Source organism: Barbus barbus (assembly GCF_936440315.1).
Source record: "Barbus barbus genome assembly, chromosome: 6".
In the NCBI taxonomy this organism is placed as follows: Eukaryota; Metazoa; Chordata; class Actinopteri; order Cypriniformes; family Cyprinidae; genus Barbus; species Barbus barbus.
In genome coordinates, this window is record NC_136734.1 from 39,094,078 (window position 1) to 39,112,679 (window position 18,602).

At 36.2% G+C, this 18,602-nt stretch overlaps 1 protein-coding gene across 2 annotated transcripts in view; it reads left to right on the top strand.

The window, feature by feature from the left end:
• LOC306871079 (kremen protein 1-like) overlaps window positions 1–18,305 on the top strand; it is a 69,761-nt gene extending 51,456 nt beyond the window's left edge. Inside the window, exons 4-10 of one of the 2 annotated variants that reach the window (XM_079418769.1) lie at window positions 8,446–8,570; window positions 10,207–10,360; window positions 10,501–10,610; window positions 10,724–10,946; window positions 12,532–12,705; window positions 13,789–13,873; window positions 14,700–18,305. In XM_079418769.1, the coding sequence (XP_079274895.1) occupies window positions 8,446–8,570; window positions 10,207–10,360; window positions 10,501–10,610; window positions 10,724–10,946; window positions 12,532–12,705; window positions 13,789–13,873; window positions 14,700–14,856 (1,028 nt within the window). In that variant the 3' untranslated portion in view covers window positions 14,857–18,305. Of the gene's footprint in view, window positions 1–8,445; window positions 8,571–10,206; window positions 10,361–10,500; window positions 10,611–10,723; window positions 10,947–12,531; window positions 12,748–13,788; window positions 13,874–14,699 lie in introns of both variants that reach the window. The other variant, XM_079418768.1, reaches the window with a different exon arrangement.
• The last annotated feature ends 297 nt before the right edge of the window (window positions 18,306–18,602 follow it).

The following is an 18,602-nucleotide window of genomic DNA, read 5'->3' on the forward strand; positions in this document are numbered from 1 at the left end:
ATATCTGACTCATTCGGGAATCACAATACATTGGTCGCACTGTATACTTATGATTCCCTAAAAAAACAAAAAACAAAATACTCAGCATTTACACTGCACTGGTTGCGCTGCATGTTTTTGATTTTGCATGTGCAGTTCGAATGCAGATCTTTTAATCATAATTTTTCCTTTAAATGCACACACAGATATGGTCATATGAATTCCCTCCTTTCTATCATGACACTTTTTATCTCATGAATGACTGAGCAGACTGATGAAATACGTATAATGGCTCTTAATACCTGATCCTTCATCTTCATTAACAACAGCAAAGCGCAAATGTCTGGTTTTTTTCTTCCCCCATGCAGCAGATGTTAATGAACCCTCTTGTGTTTTGGGAGATCAAAGACAGGTGCTGTTTTTGCACCTCGTGACCCAAGGCAGGTCCAGCGAGGGATGAGCGATGCAGCTCTTTTCACTGTTCATTCCTGCTATTTCACTCATCTGGCCTCTGAAAACACTTTAATTATGCTGTTTCTTTTGAGAGCGCCTCCCTCAATCTTTAATTAAGCATGCAGTCGCTCCCCGAAGGCCGTGGTGGTGAAAAGCATTGATCTCGGCTTCAATTGTGTCGTAACACGGCCTCAGGCACGACGAGTGCAATGTGCCCGCCACCTTGCAGATGCACGGCATGGGAAAGTCTGCCATGAAGTTGCGCAGCAGGGCTCATGTGTCCCTTGTTAAGGGGCCTTTGGTGTTTGTGTTCCTTGCATGTCGTAGATTTATACTCAAGATGTTTGCAATGACCCTGTTGACTTGTTCCTTTGATTCTCACTTTCTCTCTCTCCCAGTGTAAATCTCAGTTGCTAAATGTATGATAGACGCTCAGGTCGTGGGTAAAGTGCGGCATAACACAAACAAAAGCTCAGTCAGAAACGCCTGCCTCATAAACAAAGCTACACTGTCAAATTCCCCCGAGCAGAAAATGAAAGCATATTAATAGTCTGTTTTTTATGGAATGATCCACAACATCAACAAATTAATTTCACTCCGAAGCAGACCCAGCTGTCGTAATGTAAAAAAAGGGAACAAAAGTTAAACCAAAACACATGTACTCTGGGCTGGGTAAGTGTGTCTGTAAGAGGAGGGAGCCTGCCAAAACAGGAACACAGCTTTAGTATCTGAATTAATGGCAGACAAGCAGATCCAAAAGCAGAAAAGAGGATGTGAGGACTCTTTTGAGTGATTTACCAACAAATCAGCAAACCCCAAATGCTTAATATAGTCATTTTATAGGTGTTTTACACCAAACTGTGAAGTGCAGTACTACAACTAGATAATTGCTGGTGTTTAAAAACCCTCCTCTACCCATAATGCACTGTGTTTCCCTGAAGCGGTGTTCAAACTGACAGCAACCGGAAATCATTTTCAATGTGAAATAATGATTTGAAGCAACGTGAAGTGTAGGTGTTTGTAGCAATGTGTCAAAGTTGAAGAAAGTTTGACTTGCTGCATGAGAAGCAATGGGATGCGGCAGCTACCAATCAGAATGAAGACGTCATGTGAGAAACTTCCAGTTTATTTATTTAGTGAATTTTGAGAAAATAAATGTTCATTCAATTCAAAATGTAAAAAAAAATGCGTAATTCACATGAAGTTGTTTCCATCGATCTGAACTTTATGCAAATGAGTTTGACTTTTGAGTGAATACATGTTCACTAAATTCAAAATGTGAATTAATATTCATTAAATAAATTAATTTTATTTTTTAAAATGTTCTATTAAAATTTATTATTAATGATGGCATTATTAAAATTGCATTATTGCATTAGTCTATTTAAATAAAAAATAGTAATAATGGCTGATATTATTTTATCTGTCATCAAGCATCCTGATCCCTAAATATCAGTATCAACAACAACAACAACAACAACAACAAAAAAACAGTTGGTAGAAGTTTGTGATCAGCTTCACTATTCTATATGACTTGTATCCATGTGCAAAAAAAAAACAAAAAACATGGCCATTGCAAGAGATTTTGATTTTTTCATTGATACTATCAGCCCACCAACGTTAAAGCATCAAGCAATAGCAACGCCTATACAATCAACAATACAGCAACTAAGTGACCTGCAGCAATAAAGCGTCTGTCAGTGTGAACGCCTCCTGAGAGAACGAGGTGTTGACACGAGCGTAGATGTGTTAATGAATTTGTGTTGCGACAGCTAGAGGAATATGTCTTCTGTTGTTGTGGTGCGAGGCAGTCTTATGTGTGGGCTTGTGTATGTGGACTACACAAAATTAGTTAATGTTTTCTAATCTGTTTGGGCTTATTATTTCAGCAAGTCAGCACGCTGTGAGCTGGCACAATCAGATGCCTGTGGAAAAGGAGACTCTGTTCCAAGTCTTATCATTAGTATTATTATTATATGACCCATATTTAGCCTTTCTACCTTCACCTTAATGAGTTCAGACTGCTCTATCCATAAACAGTACTAGAAAAAAAGAAGATTTATTTTCTTGTACTAATTGTTCTTTTTCATGGAACAGGACTTTATAAAGTCTCATAAAAGCTTCTGAGGATGTATATAAATGCTTTACATGATGAATGAAACTTTAACATTATTCTCTGAAAATGTTGACTTTTGCCCTGTTCCAGCTCTACCTGGTGTATTTATGCATGCAGGAGTAGTAGCCGTATCTGATTCATGAATAAATCATTATTCTGATTTAGATTTGTTTCAAAGAATCAGCTGACTAGATTCACAACATTGGTCTATGATTAATTGGATTTGGAATATAATGTGCATTTTCAAAAGTTTGTAATTTTTTAATGATTTTGAAAGAAGTCTCTTGTACTCCAAGGCTGCATTCATTTGATGAAAAATACATTAAAATCAGTAATATTGTTAATATATTTGTTGTTTTAATATATATTAAGATGTAATTTATTCCATTGATGGCAAAGTTGAATTTTCCCCTTCAGAAATGATTAGAAATGATTAGACCTTCAGAAGTTTATACTGTGCAAATTTATATTTACATTATTACTTTTACTCACTATATTACTGTAAGATTGATTTATTATGCATTTATTTTTAAATGACTTTGTTTACTTATTTTAATTAAATTTATTTACTACCTAATTTTTTTTTTCTCAGAACTTTTCCATGCACGGACCCCTTAGTATTCCCTTCTGGCCCCCTGACAAAACATTTATGATACTGTTATGGTGCTTTTACACCCTTTTTGAAGCATGAGATCCCTATCATTGTTGCTATGTGGAAAACAGCGATCGGCACATTATTACAGTTTCTCCTGCTGTGCTCTATGGAAGAAAGAATGCCATGTGGGTGAATAAACATGGTGAACAAATGATGGCAGAATTTCAATGTTTGGCTGAACTGTCCCTTTAAACATTCAGAAAGACAGACTGTCTTATTAGCAATAACAAGACGTCTCTTTATTATTTCATCCCCTCTCCCTCAAGTGTATCTCGGCTCTCGACTAAAAGTGTTCCTGGCAGAGTCTGCAGGGTGTGGCACAGAAAAGAACTTATGAATGTATTTTGGAAAGAAAAAAAAGAAACACCCACAATCCTCTGCAAAAAGAAAGAGGAAAAAACGTACCCCAGATGTCATCTGAATTTATGTCTGTAATTACCTTATTTTAATAACATGGAGAGAGAATGAAAGAGGGAAAGAGAGAGGCCCTCTCAGACAAGCTTATCCGTTGTTTCTGCCAAGTGCATTTGCCAAGGAGTGCAGCGTTTGATGTTGTGTTTGTTATCTGTGTGTTTCTTTCCTTCTTCCTTTTGTCAGTCTCTCTCTCCCTCGGCTTTTGAAAGCCATTATGTCTGCCTCTCCGCTTCAGCAGACTTGTGACACGTCTATCACTCTTGCGTCACCCCCATAAAGCCCTGCAATAATGAAAATCTAAATTGTGAAAAGCACGGATGACTCACCGCAGCGGAGATATGATGTGCGATATAAGGCCAGAGACCGTCGGTTCTGCTCTGAACAATATCGCCGCTTCTAGAGCGCTTAAGAGAATATCGGTGGAATTTACTGGTGCTCTAGAGTTTTTGAAGACTCTTCAGAAGAGGGTTATTGGGAAAAGCAGACAGCTGGTGGCCTTGTGATGAAGGATCTGGGCTTGAAATGGAACGTTATCGATAATTACGTGCCACATGTGCTTACAAAAGGGCACGGACTGGTCACTTCAACACATTTATGATATATTGCTGTTAATTCATTTACACATCAAATCTACCGTAAATGGAATTTGTGATTGAGATTTGGATAAAAGAAATACTGTATTTCCTTCAAATGTAAAAACTCTCACTGTGGTTGCATTAATTGATTTGATACTTCAGTGGCCTACATAATTTGAGGTTATGAACCTAGTTTTAATTATTCAACAGAATTATTAAAATATTATTTTTTCCTCTCTCTGTCTCTCTCTCTCTTATTTTTGTATTTTTCTATACCCTATTATAGTATTTATTCATATTTAATATGATCTTTTATTTTTATATTTTCAGTTTTCATTTTTATAATTTTGGCTTTTATTTTAGTTAGTTTATTACTTTAACTTTAGCTTATTTTATTTTTGTTCTAATTTTCATTCACATTTTTTTAAGTTTAGGTTTTTCATCCAATATTTAAATTTTCTTCTATTTCAGCTTCATTTCAAATAACAAAAATACTTTTTAAGAGTTTTAGTTAACAATAATAACACTGGTCAACATGAAAAAGTTTACTTTTTCGTAACACTTTCTAGGTCTTATTCTGAACGATTCTTCTATGTATGTTGTTCCAATGAAAAAACGCAGAATTTTCCAGCAAAATTTAATCACTTCAATAACAAAAAACATAAAGTTTGTATTTTCTGTACAATTTCTACAATTTGTAATTTCTCCAATAATCTGAAAAAAAAAAAAATATATATATATATGTGTGTGTATATATATATATATATATATATATATATATATATATATAATTAGTGAATTTACATAGGAAAAGTACTTTTGCATTCATTTTTATTGCATTTTTTAAAATAATTAATCCATTAAAAATTAATAAGCTAACTTTACAGCTCTGCTTGTAATATGAATTTGTCCCTAACATTTTTCAAAAGATTGGAACTTGGCCATTGAATGAAATTGTAATCTGATGTGTTTTTCAAAGTGTTACGTTCTATGCCTGTAACCTGTACATCAAGGTTGGTTTTTTTCTCTCTTTGTTAGTTGTCATTTAGCAGATAGTTTTCCTCTGAAGTGATTTACGGTGAACTAACTCAGGTGCCTTGCTCAAGGGCACGATTGTGATTGTCGTCAGTGTTCCTGAGATGCCCCATACAGCAATCAAACCCGCAACGTTAAGAAAACACAGAATAGATATTTGATCATGGGCCTGCGCAGCATCAAATATCACAGAGTGTTTTTGTGAAGCTTTTAATAATTTTATGCATTTCAGCAGTGGAACCAGCCACATTCCCAACTGTGTTTAATTTAAGACTCCAATTCGTTCCGTGTTGAGATGCAGATGCAGGCCTGGCTGTAAAAAAAAATACATGTGTGTGTGTTGCATCTTTCCATTGTGAACGTGTGTGTTTCCTGAAAGCCGTATCTGGATGCGAGCCAGTCTAAACGAGGCACATTAGCACACGTAATGCCAGCTTATAAAATCTTCAAATTCCACTCTACACTTTGAAGTCAATTGCATTACTTTTAGAGCATGGATATGTGCAGTTGTTAGTTCTTGTCTTTACTGCACTTCTCTTTTGAAGTTTTCTGAGGTACGTTAACTAAAGAAACATGGCGTCGCCTAAAAACAGCAGCTGTGTTGGTAAAAGAGATGAGTGCTTTTTTGTGCATGGGGGAAGCAAAGCGTGTGCGTGATGAGAGGTTAAGGACAGATAAATTGATGGTAAAGTACAATCGCTCTGTCAGAAGCAGAAGACCTGCACTCTTTAATCTTGCATGAGCCCTGGAGAGCAGAATGTCCTGCTTTCAAGTTCAGAGATATTGCCATTGAAGGAACGGCCAAGAGAAATTCTCTCTTTCCTCCTCTTCTGCAGGCATGCAAGAGTGAAAAATGAGATTCTGTTCTCTGTAAAAGCATATCAGTGTAATTAAGGCTTTTGTCCTCTATCTAACCATCATAATTATATGCAGTCTTCCATTTAATTTCCACCCAGAAATTCCTGGCTGGCAGCGATGGATCATCTTCGGATCGAGTCCACTAGAACAGGCCCGTGTTTGACTCAATGCGGCTCATGTGGACACTGTTGCAGATTTACGAGGGGGAGGGAGGCGTTGCGCTGCAGTTTTTTGTGGTGGTTTTTTACACTCTTATTAATGAGAGGAACAGACTGTGGATTATATTGTACATGTCTGTGTTTAGACAAGCAGCAAAGTTGTGGGGTTTGCACAGTCTTTGTCTGTTGAACTCTTCTTATAGTCTGGCCAACATTTTTAATAATACCTTTAGTTATAAAGGAACACAAATTGTCTTTACTCCTTCGAAATAAGAGCCTAATTTTGCACATTTTGTACTATGTAGTACAATCAGAGCAAATGTTGAGCTGAATTATTTCGGACCGGTGAGATTTCACTGAGGGCGGAGCTATGGAGCATGACGTAAAACTCCCTCCCTAATCCACACAGATGTTTTATGAAAACTAAGCTGGAAAAACTGGGAATATTTCATGGTATTGACATCATTGACATTAATAACTATATTCATATGCAACTGAATGTTACCAGAGATTGCCTTTTCAAATAAATACTGTTCTTTTGAACTTTCTATTCGTCAAAGTATCATGGTTTCCACAAAAATATGATGCATCTTTTTTTAATATTGATAATAGTAAGAAATATTGGTAGCACTTTACTTAAAGCCTTTATGTATAATGCATAATAAAGGGTTATTAAAGGGTATAATGCATTATAATTATTCATGTGTGTTGTAATATAATATATCTTGTCGTAAATGAATATAACTGAATTTAAAACGCATACTATAACTATGAATTCATAAGTGTTATTAACTGCGGTTACAATTATTCATGAGATTGTACAATGCATTATAAGGTGCATTACAAGACATACTTAATTAATGCCTTACAACTACTTTTATAATGCATTATACATAAATCAAAATTTTGCTTGTTTTTGCTTAAAACGAGCAAAAATATCTGCCAATGGGGTAAGAAAAATGATCTTAATATTCAAAGGCTAAACAAGAATATTTTTCTTGCCCCATTGGCAGATTGTTTTAAGCAAAAACTAACACAATTTTTTTTTTTTTTTTTCAGAAAACAAGACATAATATCTTGTCATTTTACCTGTAAAGTAAATGCACCTTGATTCAAGAATTTTTAGATATTTATACTAGAAAACAAAACCAAAATACTAAGTAAGAAAATCTTTTTTTTGCAGTATATCTAACAGATTTTGAGAGAAAATGTAAATGTTTATATGGAGATGAGCTTCACCGTCACGATCTGTCGTAGTAGTTAATCTGTGTTTGTGTTGTGACTGTGTGAACTTGATAATTGAATTTTTCCTGCTAGAATTTCACTGTTCATCAAACAGCATCAAATATGTCAGTAAACACCTCTACACAGACGCAGAGAGGCAGAATGTGTGTGTGTGTGTGTGTGTGGCCTGAGTTGGCCCCAACGTGTATCCCTTTGAAAACAAAACTTTTCTTTGTATCCAGCGAGCAGAACGAGGCCTGTGCGAGTACTGACTTGCGCCGAGATGAGTTCTGGAGTGTCTGAGAGGGTTCTTTTAATCCTTATCATCAGTCTGCAATCAAACCTTTCCTAACTTACTGTTCTGATAAAACAGATACACTTACATTCACACAAACGAATCCCAATCATCCATTCATGTTGTGCATAAAAGGCATGTATGTGTTGTGAACGGTATGAGCAGATATACGGTCGCTAGGTTTTTCTGGGTAGTTGCTGGGTGTTTGCACTCCCAAGTTTCTCCTTGCTGAAACTAACTTGCTGGCTTAGGATGTTTGGTGTCATCATCAGTGGCACTGACATGGACTTTAAGACAATTTTTAGATTCCAACACCCTCTCTTTCTCTTTCTGACCTCTGTGTTCTCTCACCCTGAGACCTCATTCAATTCATTATTAACAAAACCCCCAGAATCCATCTGTGCATTCCCTTAGGATGAGGTTTAGTCACATCCAGCTCTCTCCATTCTCACACTGTTCGGGCCGTGCATGCCGTTTTAATCATAGTTCATAAAACACCTCAGTCTTTAAGACACGTTTCCAGACGATTTACCGGCAGAGAGAAGTTAATGATTTGCAGTGTTACTGTATTGAATTATGGCTGATGTTGCTCATTTTTTACATGGACCCCACTATGCCTGTGCCATGTTTTCCAGTGATATATATAAGTTTTGCAAATGAATCTCCCTCTCTTTCTCCTTCAGTGCCTGGTAACCTGGGCTGTTTTAAGGACAGCGGTGATCCAACACCTCTATCTGGAGGCTACCAGACCTCCAACAAACTCACCATTCAGAACTGCATCAGCTTCTGCCGCAACCAAAGATACAAGGTACATATTCCACCAAGGGAAATGCAATCGACAGCAAGTCATAGAACAGAGTGATGCATAACGGTTATTACAACACCTTTTAATTTGTTTTGGTGTCTTAATGTCTCAAACTTTTCTACATCTATGTCAGGTTCATTAATATTAATCAATGTTTTGCCACATGGATATAGGGTTGCACTTTAAGTGTAATTATATATTTAAGTAATATTAATGAACTACATGGACGTACTATATGGTTAGGATTTGTCTTGTGGTTACCTGCATGTAATTATGCATAATTTATTGTTATTATAATAGTAAGTATGTAATGTGTAACAAGTAGACCGTAAAATAAAGTGTTATCAATATAGAATTCAATTCATGCTTGGTTACATGTGTACTTTTATTAGTTACTTCACAAAAGTTTTAAACCCATCCAATCAGATGTTATAGCTAAAATGATTAATTTTTTTATAAAACACAATTTAACTCATTATGTGGGAATCTCACAAACAGACAAAAAATGAGAAATTATATTTTGCGCAAGGTCTAAATTTATACAAACTTAAAGGGATAGTTCACCCAAAAGTGAAGATTCTGTCATCATTTATTCCCTCTCAAGATGTTCCAAACCTGCACGAGTTTCTTTTTTCTGTTGAACTCAGAAGAAGATATTTTGAAGAATATGGGTAACCAAACAGTTGATGGTCTGCATTAACTTCCTTAATATGGAAAAAATCCTATGGAGGTCAAAGGGGACCATCTTTTTTCTTTTCTTCCAAATGTCTTCTTTTGTGTTCAACAGAAGAAGTTAATTTATACAGGACTGAAACAACTTAAGGGTGAGTAAATGATTACAGGATTTTCATTTTTTTGGGTGAACTACACTGCAAAAAATTATTTTCTTACTATTTTTGTTTTCTAGTATAAACGTTTTTGAATCAAGAAGCACTCCCTTGATAAGTAAAATGACTTAAGATATATAAGATATCTGCTTAAACAAGCCAAAATATCTGCCAATGGGGTAAGAAAAATTATATAATTCAAAGGCTAAACAAGAATATTTTTCTTGCCCCATTGGCAGATATTTTGGCTTGTTTTAACAAAAATGAAACAAAAGTTTGATATTTTTTCATAAAACAAGATATATTGTACATATACGACTTATACATAAGTCTTTTTACTTGTAAAATAATGCACCTTTTTGATATTTATAACTAGAAAACAAAACAAAAATACTACGATTTTTTTTTTCAAGTTTATTTCTATAGCGCTTTTCACGATACAAATCATTGCAAAGCAGTCATTTTTTGCAGTGTATCCCTTTAAAAATGATAAAAGCTTTAACTAAAAAAAATTAAAGTAGAAAATATAAAAACTGATTCAAAATAAAAAATATTGTTTTTAATAAATGTGTATTAATATACATGGAATACACCTGGAATAGTGATTTTTGTCCTGACTTAATCTATTTTTTCACACTTAATGAAGTGATTCAGCAAAAAATAAATAAAAAAGAATCAATATTTGTTCTAGATGTAATCATGTGCATCTGTTTGCGTGGGAAGTCAATAATATATATTGTATTTGGCTTGCTTTTTTGCACCGTTGGATTGCACTGGCGTGAGAGAATTATGATTGGATTTTTTTCTTTCAGCTCGCCGGTATGGAATCAGGCTATGCTTGTTTCTGTGGCAACGACATTGATTACCATCGTCACGGTGATGCTCCGAGCACAGAGTGTAACCATGTGTGTTTTGGAGATCACACTCAGCCATGTGGAGGCGACGGACGCGTCATAGTCTTCGACAGTACGTTTTTTATAGTCTTATTATCTGTGCAAAGGATGCTGATGATCGCCTCATCCTCACAAATCTAGTTAAAACCCTGTCATTTACCCTCTTCCTTTCATTATCTAGTAAAAGCTGAAGCTGTCACTTTTCTCTAATAGCAAAAGTAGGTGCTTGTGGGGGAAACTACACATCGCCCTCCGCAGTGATCTACTCTCCTGATTTCCCGGACAAATACAAACCTGGCAGGGTCTGCTACTGGACCATTCAGGTACAATTAATGCTTTAATATCTTAATGGAGAGAGGGCTTGCCCGAGCCAAAACTCATAATGTGTACCTGGCATACTGATAGCTGTCTTGTCTTTGTCATGTCGCTCTTCCAGGTTCCAGGTGCTTCTGTCATTCTGTTCAACTTTACTTTCTTCAATATCGTGGATCAGACTGATATGGTGGAGCTGTTGGATGGCTTCTCCAATCAGGTGGTGGCGCGATTTGATGGCCGCAATCCACCGCGGGACATCGTGAACATCACTGCAGACTTCGTCGTTTTGTATTTTTACTCAGACAGGACAAATGAGGCGCAAGGATTTTCTGTTCTTTATCATGGTGAGGCTTTCTTTTGAGTTAACATTTGACTCTCTGCTTATATACAGTACGCTCATGTCCCTGCAGATGTTACGCAAAAAAAGTGTGTGAAAATATTACACTGCTGTTTAAAAGTTTGTGGTCAGTTGGATTTTTTTTGTTGTTGTAATTAATACATTTATTCAGCATGAATGCATTAAAAAATATATTCTTGAGCAGCAAATCAGCATAGAATGATTTCTGAAAGATCATGTGAGTAATGATGCTGAAAATGCTGAAAAAATAGATTAAAATAGAAAACAGTTATTTTCTATTTAGAACTATTTTAGTTATTTTTAAATACTTTCCTACAATATGACTCTTTTTGCTCTATGTTACATCAAATAAAATAACAGTTTGATGAGCATAATAAACTTTTGATAATACTTTACTTAAAGCCTATATATATATTGCATAATAAAAGTAGGTTTAATACATTGAATATGTCTTGTATTGCACCTTATAATGCATTATAAAATCTCACAAATTATTGTAGCCACAGTTAATGCATTATAACACTTATTTGTTACACTATGCATTTTAAATTTGGTTATAATTATTTACGACAAGATATAATGAATTGCAATGCACATTATGAATAATTATAATGCATTATTCCCTTTAATAACCCTTTATAATGCATTATACATATAGCCATGAACAGGATCATTTTCACATCACTTTGTAGCAAAAACTCTAGTCTACCACATCCAGTTCTCAAAAGTGTTGTTAACAAATATTCTGTATGTGTTTTATGGCCTTATTTCAGTGATGTAAACATTTTAGTTTTTCACTAACCACACATAAACTTTGTTTTCTCAAAAACACAAACATGTACTTTCATGCTCCTCGCATATTATTGTAGCCCAGTTTGTGCTGAATACAGTGTTATCAGACCTTAGTCATTAATATTTTTACTGATACTGAAAAAAACACAAATGTCAGTGCATGTCAAAACTTCTCCATGGCCCCAAAACACCCTCATATCCCAGAAGGTTAAGTAAAGTGTTACCAAAAAACAACACTTTTGAGCAGTAGCGTATTTTGTTCACTATTGCAACCACACTAGTATATAGATGGCCTAAAAACAGATGACACCAAACACTGTCAGTTGTTTTTTCATGACTTTAGAATAAAATAGTCAAGAAATAGTCTAAATAAATGAAAGCCAAATACGTCTAAGCAGTGCTTTTTGTCATATCTAAACAATTTTCAGACACGCTGCCACTTGTGTTGTGTTTGGGGAGGCAGAGTTCAGTAATCACAATCTGAGGAAGAATAAAAGGGAGTGGGAAGTATGAAATGGAAAAAGGTTTTTCTGAAAGAAAAGGTCAGCAAAGCAAATTGGCTTTCACTATTACAGAACCTTTTTCCCCTGCAGGCAGAGTTTGATTCAAACGCCACATACTGCGTTTATATCTGCGTCTGCAACGCTGACTGAAAGACATGATGTTATTTTCAAAGAGCTGAGAAAGAGACGTTATGAATGTTAATCAGATGATGCATATCTTATCAAGGAATGTTTGGGGTTTTATTTGTGTTTCATTTGCTGATAATTTCCCCACAGCTTTAAGAAATCAAGCCGTCACACCTCTGGAGGAGGATGACGATGGTGATGAAGAGGACACCAGTACAGTACAGCCGCATACGGGAAGCACTACAGCAAAATCAAACACCAGTCAGAATGGAAAATCCTCCCTCCGGTACTATGTAATCACATCAAGCCCTGCAAACATGCCAGGTCAGTGGCATGAACCGGGCCGGACCGCGGGCCACAGCACCAGTATGTGTCCAGTTCTCTTCATTACGCTTCAGTTCTGCTCCTTTTACTTCTTTCCTTACTTATTTCTCATCCTCAATAGTAGTTTACTAGATATCATATACACTAGTCATAGTCTAGTCAATTTCACTGCATACGTTATAAAACAAAAAAAGGTGATTTACTCTGACTAAAGTTCACTGCTGTAACCATACTTTCTCATACATTTTTATATTCAATACACATCTTTTTATATATGCTCAGATATCCGTTGCCAAGTATATTGCACTTATTTTAATTTAAGAACTAAAAAAGTATAGATCTAGTTAAAAAATCAATACAGGGAAGGAACAATTACGAGGAATAATTTTACTCTAAGAAAATTCAGTTTGAAATAAATGCTGATTGTTTGAACTTTGCTATTCATCTTTAAAAGATTAATTTAAGATTTAAAAAATCTGACCTGAGCAGAGTTCATTTGATAAATGTTTTGTTTATGTATATACTGTATATGAAACATGCCAAATTCTGAAAACATTTTTGCTATTAAAGCTTAAATCAGAAATAAAGTTGAACATTAAAAATTACTAAAGTTAGTCTAATAACACAGTCTTTAGGCAACCTAATGGCCAACTATACAGTGCACTAACATCATAACAATAGTCGAAATGTTGCTTCATTTTATATTGCCAAGAACTGACTTTTTTATTGTTTATGTTTATTTTGTTATTAAAGTCATGTTTGCCAGTTCCTGCCTCCTTCTTTCATGAGTCTTGAGCTTTGTAACATACATATACAGTATATACATTGGAAGAGATCCCATATTAATTCATTATGATTTCATGGTAGCAACATTACTTTTAATTTCAGAGGTGGGGAAATGTTTTTTTTTTTTATCATTAGCTCTTCAATTTTAGCTTATGTTAGCTCTGTGTTTTGCATTTGCATAACCATCCACTCTTTACACTCTAGTTACTCGAGATCTAGTCCTTAGATTTCAGTACAGCTGTAATGATGATGCTGCATTAGCTTTACTGTCACTAATAAACATGTTGTGTTTTACAGCGTGGACCATCTACGCATTAGCTGCTCTGCTAACGCTAACAGTCATAGCCATGGTGGCTAAGCTGCTCCTGCATCTTACTGTAAAGTAAGTACACATGCTATAAAACGAGCATGTTCTTCAGTTTGAGATGCTAATATGATGCTGATTGATTTAACTAACTCCTCTTCCCCATCCCTGCTGAAAAAAACAATAGACACCATCACAAAATTTGTAATGGGTTTACCGGTTATAATGGGACTTTTAATGGAAACTGTAATGGACCCTGTGGGTTTCTACTGGTAATCAGTCGCCTTCTATTGGTGGCTTGTTAAAACCACTAAATCCAAATGGAACATGTCCCAAAAACACTACAGAAGACCATTTTTAATGGTTAAAAGTTGATGGTTCCCTATCAAGGGAACTTCGAACTGCGTCCTCTAGACTTTAGGCTTCTAGAGCGACCTCTAGAGGACGTAGTGTCTCGTTCCCTCTCAGGGAACCACGGTTACATAAGTAACCTGAGACGTTCCCTATCAAGGGAACTTCGAACTGCGTCCTCTAGAGGTCGCTCTAGAGGCCTAAAGTCTAGAGGACGCAGTGTCTCGTTCCCTCTCAGGGAACCACGGTTACATAAGTAACCTGAGACGTTTGTAATGCTATTTGTAGCGGAAACCATTAGAATTTTCTGTGATGGTTTCTATTGTTTTTTACAAGCAGGAGGGTTTATTGCAGGTAAAGGAGAGTCACGCTTTGATTTGCTACTTTATCTGTTCGCCGCTGGCAGATTCATAGGGGTCATTTTGCTGTTAATGGACATTTTGCATGTCATTTGGTTTTACCGGGTGTTTTGTAGCGTGCATAAAAGTTTGATTTGAATCAACTTCACCGCTTTTGGTCCTTATCTGCTTTTTGTATCTGTCTTCCCTCTCAGATCCCCATCCATCCCGTCAATCAGCGGGTCGGATTCGTGCGCGCAGAGCACCACGTCTGAACCATGGATCATCTTCTACAGACCTTCCACCATCTCTCTGTTTAAGAAGAAACTCAAAAACCACCATGGAGACCTCAGCCCTCTCGTGGGAAACTAACCTCACCGCCTCTGACCTCTACGGCTGCTTTAGCCCCTAAAGGATACACACACTGTACGCAATGCTGGTCTTCTGCTGCTGGATCCATGCCTAATTCACTTCAAATGACCAGCGCAGGGCCCAGCCTACACGTGCCGATCAGTTGTTGGTAAGAAACTGTGCAAAAAGAGCTCACGCTTACTCTCAATTTGCATCTTAACCAATCACAAATCATGTGACAGGTGCACATATGCACCGAGCGATTTGATTAGCAAAAGAGTGCTGGGATGCTTCTATTGCCACAGACCAAAGCGAACAAGTGACCATTGCTGAAAAATGGATGTGGTGCTTTCACAGAAGCGATCAGCCAATAAGCGTGTGGAGCGCACTGAAAGACAAAACCACTTACGCAACCAAAATAACGCCACGGTACCCAACCAGCCCCTGTGGAGGAGAGATACCATTCAGTTTCGCTCGCTTTTTAACCTCTAATGTAGGTCACCTGTTGTTGAGGAGCACAGAACTCCTTTCTTCAGATGTAAGAGAGCTGGCTGAACCAGCGGAGGATTGATGTCACAATCATGTCGAGAGCAATTCGGACTCAACAAGAAAGCCTCGAGAGAGAGGTGGACGGCGGAGAACCAAAGCCTGAAATTGCTACAAGTTAGGCAATGTTCAAAATGAGCTGACATCCCTGTGGACCTCACTTTCGTCTCTTGTCGTTTGTGTTGCATCTGCATTGCCTTTAAGTGCCTTCGGGACTGAAAAAACCCCTCTTTTGTCTGTCTTCTAAGCTGTCACAATGTCTCGATGATGTAAACACGCATTGATCCTTCGGAGCATTGAATTGCAAATGAGAATAAGCACTAAGGATGTGTTTTTCTTCATGGGGATTCTCAAGATAAATGTAGTCCTGTGGGTGTCATTTGGCATATTATTCTTGTCAGCTTTTCGACTTGAGCAAGAGAAGCATTGTGATGAACATTGTGTAATTCTGTGTGGGAACAATCGAACGTCATCCCCTTTCATTTCACTCTCCAACAGAGGCAGTGGTGAAATTCTTCCAAAACAATTTACTCTTTCTCCCCCTTCACCACAACTTGAGCTTTCACATTCTGAAGCACTTTTCCAGCCGGCAGAAAACCATGCGGATCACTGCACTCCTAGCTGTGAGGATTGAGGATGCTTCCTACAAGGGAATGCGCAAACTGGTTAAAAGAGATAGTTGGCCCAAAAATGAACATTTTGTCAGCATTTACTCGCCCTCGTGTCGTTCCAAACCTGACTTCCTTGGAATGCAATATAAGATATTTTAAAGACATGTGATTGAAAGTCAGAGGGAAAAAAAAACATTCATTAATTTTTTTTGTGTGTGTAAACCGATCTGACGCATTCCCAAAAGTGTTTGCATTTTCAAAATGTTAATTAGTATGAAAAAACCTGCTCCTAACCATGCATAAAAAGTTAACATTAGGTTCCAGTTTATTCTGAGAATCAGTAGTATTTGTCCACAACCTGAAGACTTTTACTGAATAATTTGTAAATTATAAAAATAACATTTAAATTAAAAAAGTTAAAACATAAGTACATCATAACGGTTTCAAAATGTTTCCAAATTTAATTGGTTCACTGATATGTACGATATGTCTATGGTTTTTACAGACATTTTTGTAGACATTTTTAGTAGCACTATATTGAAAGACTTAGAGTTATAAAAGAGTATAATGCATTATAATTATTCATAATGTGCGTTGTAATGCATTACATCTTGTTGTAAATAATCATAACTGAATTTAAAATGCATAGTGTAACAATGAACTGATAAGTGTTATAATGTATTAACTGTGGTTACAATTATTCATGAGATTGTACAGTGCATTATAGGTGCATTACAAGGCATAATTAATGCATTAAAACCACTTTTATAATGCATTATACACAAAGGCTTTAAGTAAAGAGTTTCCACATTTTTAATGACATATTTGTATAATACAAAGGTAGAGTTGTGGTTATCAGTCTCTTATTGGCCTGATTAATCAAGCTCTCCATAAAACAAACAAAAAAGTCCTGCAAATGAATAAAATAAGTATTATACAGACACTTCATATTTGGTTTGTAAAATGCTTTTATGCATGTTTGAGCTGAGGTTTTGTTACATTTACACCATTCTGACCAGCAGGCATCACCAGAATTTGGTGTTTCGAGCACTTCAAAAAAAGTGAATAATTTTGTGAAGCAATTGATTCAATCGATTCAGAGTTTTGAAGCTTTGTTTCTCCCATCACACACGTTTTACTATTGATCTGGGGTTTACAGGGAATTTCTGAATTCGGAGGAGAGTTTATGGCATTGTCCATTTTACTGTACATGCAAATTACTCCAAATTTAGACTGATATTTATGAATGTTTCATGAATGAGGCCCATTGTACCCAAAACACCTTCATTGTATGGACAAAAAAAGTAAATGATGACAGAAATTTATTTCTTTTTTTTTTCAACTATCAACTATGTTGAGTGTCATAACATGTAGCTTGCAGTTCACAGCCATCAGTCACAGGTCAACCGTTTTATATTTAGTTCTGTGTGTAGTACTTCATGTAAATTTGAGTAATATTGTAAAAGGCCTTCATTTAAAAATCGTTTTGAGAACATTCACATGGGTGACCAGCATTGTTTGTGAGTACGTGAATAATGCCACACTTACTGTCAAAAACGCTTTAACAGTCACTACATTATGCACTTTATTACCGAAGTACTTATCCTGTGTAATGGTTTATGCACAACCAAAAGCATTTTTTATTTTACCTTTTAAAAACTTATTATATCTCAGATTGCATCTTTTGAAAATCAGTATATTGTATAACAAATCGGTAAAAAGCAAGCTACCCATCCAATTCAAGCGCAACGATCTGGTTTTTGCGCAATCCAAGCGTATTTGTCTGACCTGATGCTGTATTTTGGTCTGCAGTCTGTTAATTATTGCATACTTCGTCATACCCTTAGCTCTGTAGTGCCCACGGCTGCCCATGCATACTAAAGTGTCACCGGTCACAGAAAGAGAGAGACAAACCCAAAGTGACAGGTTAAATCCAACAAGGTCATATTCGTCTGGAAAGGCTGGTGAATAATGCAGAAACCAGGCATCCATTTAGATCGCGAAGCCCGAATGCCATAGCACTTTTACCAGTGGAAAAAGTGTCATATCCTTCTGTGGTCTATCACAATGTCAGTGGGCTTTCCTTCTGAGAAACCAAGATAGGAATCCCTCCCGTTTGGGGAAAGGGTGATTCCAGGGATTATATAAAAAAGATGTTGTTTTCATTTAATTGTAAATAAAATAGTAATAATTTTAATTTATGCCATAAATTATTGTTATTTTGGATGTAAAATGGGATATATCTTTTGTATAAGTACCTTTGTAGTGTTTATTTAATGTGTCCTGAGTGCAAAAATAAATATGCATGTTTCTTATGCCTGTCGTGTTTGCTTTGTACACCATGAGATGTCACTAATGCCCTTTTTATTAATGATGACATGCAATCGTTTACATAGAGCAGAGAGGGAATTTACAATGAAAATACTTCAGGAGACTCCAAAATTTGCTTGTACTATGACCAAAGTTCACACAACCACAGCATTCTATTGAAAGATATGACAAAAAAGGGAAATATGCAAACAAGCATGCATTGGAAAACTAGACAGACCTCCAAAACACTAACATCTGCTGAAGAGGAAAAAAGTGAAGGAAGGAAGAAATTCAGCTCTG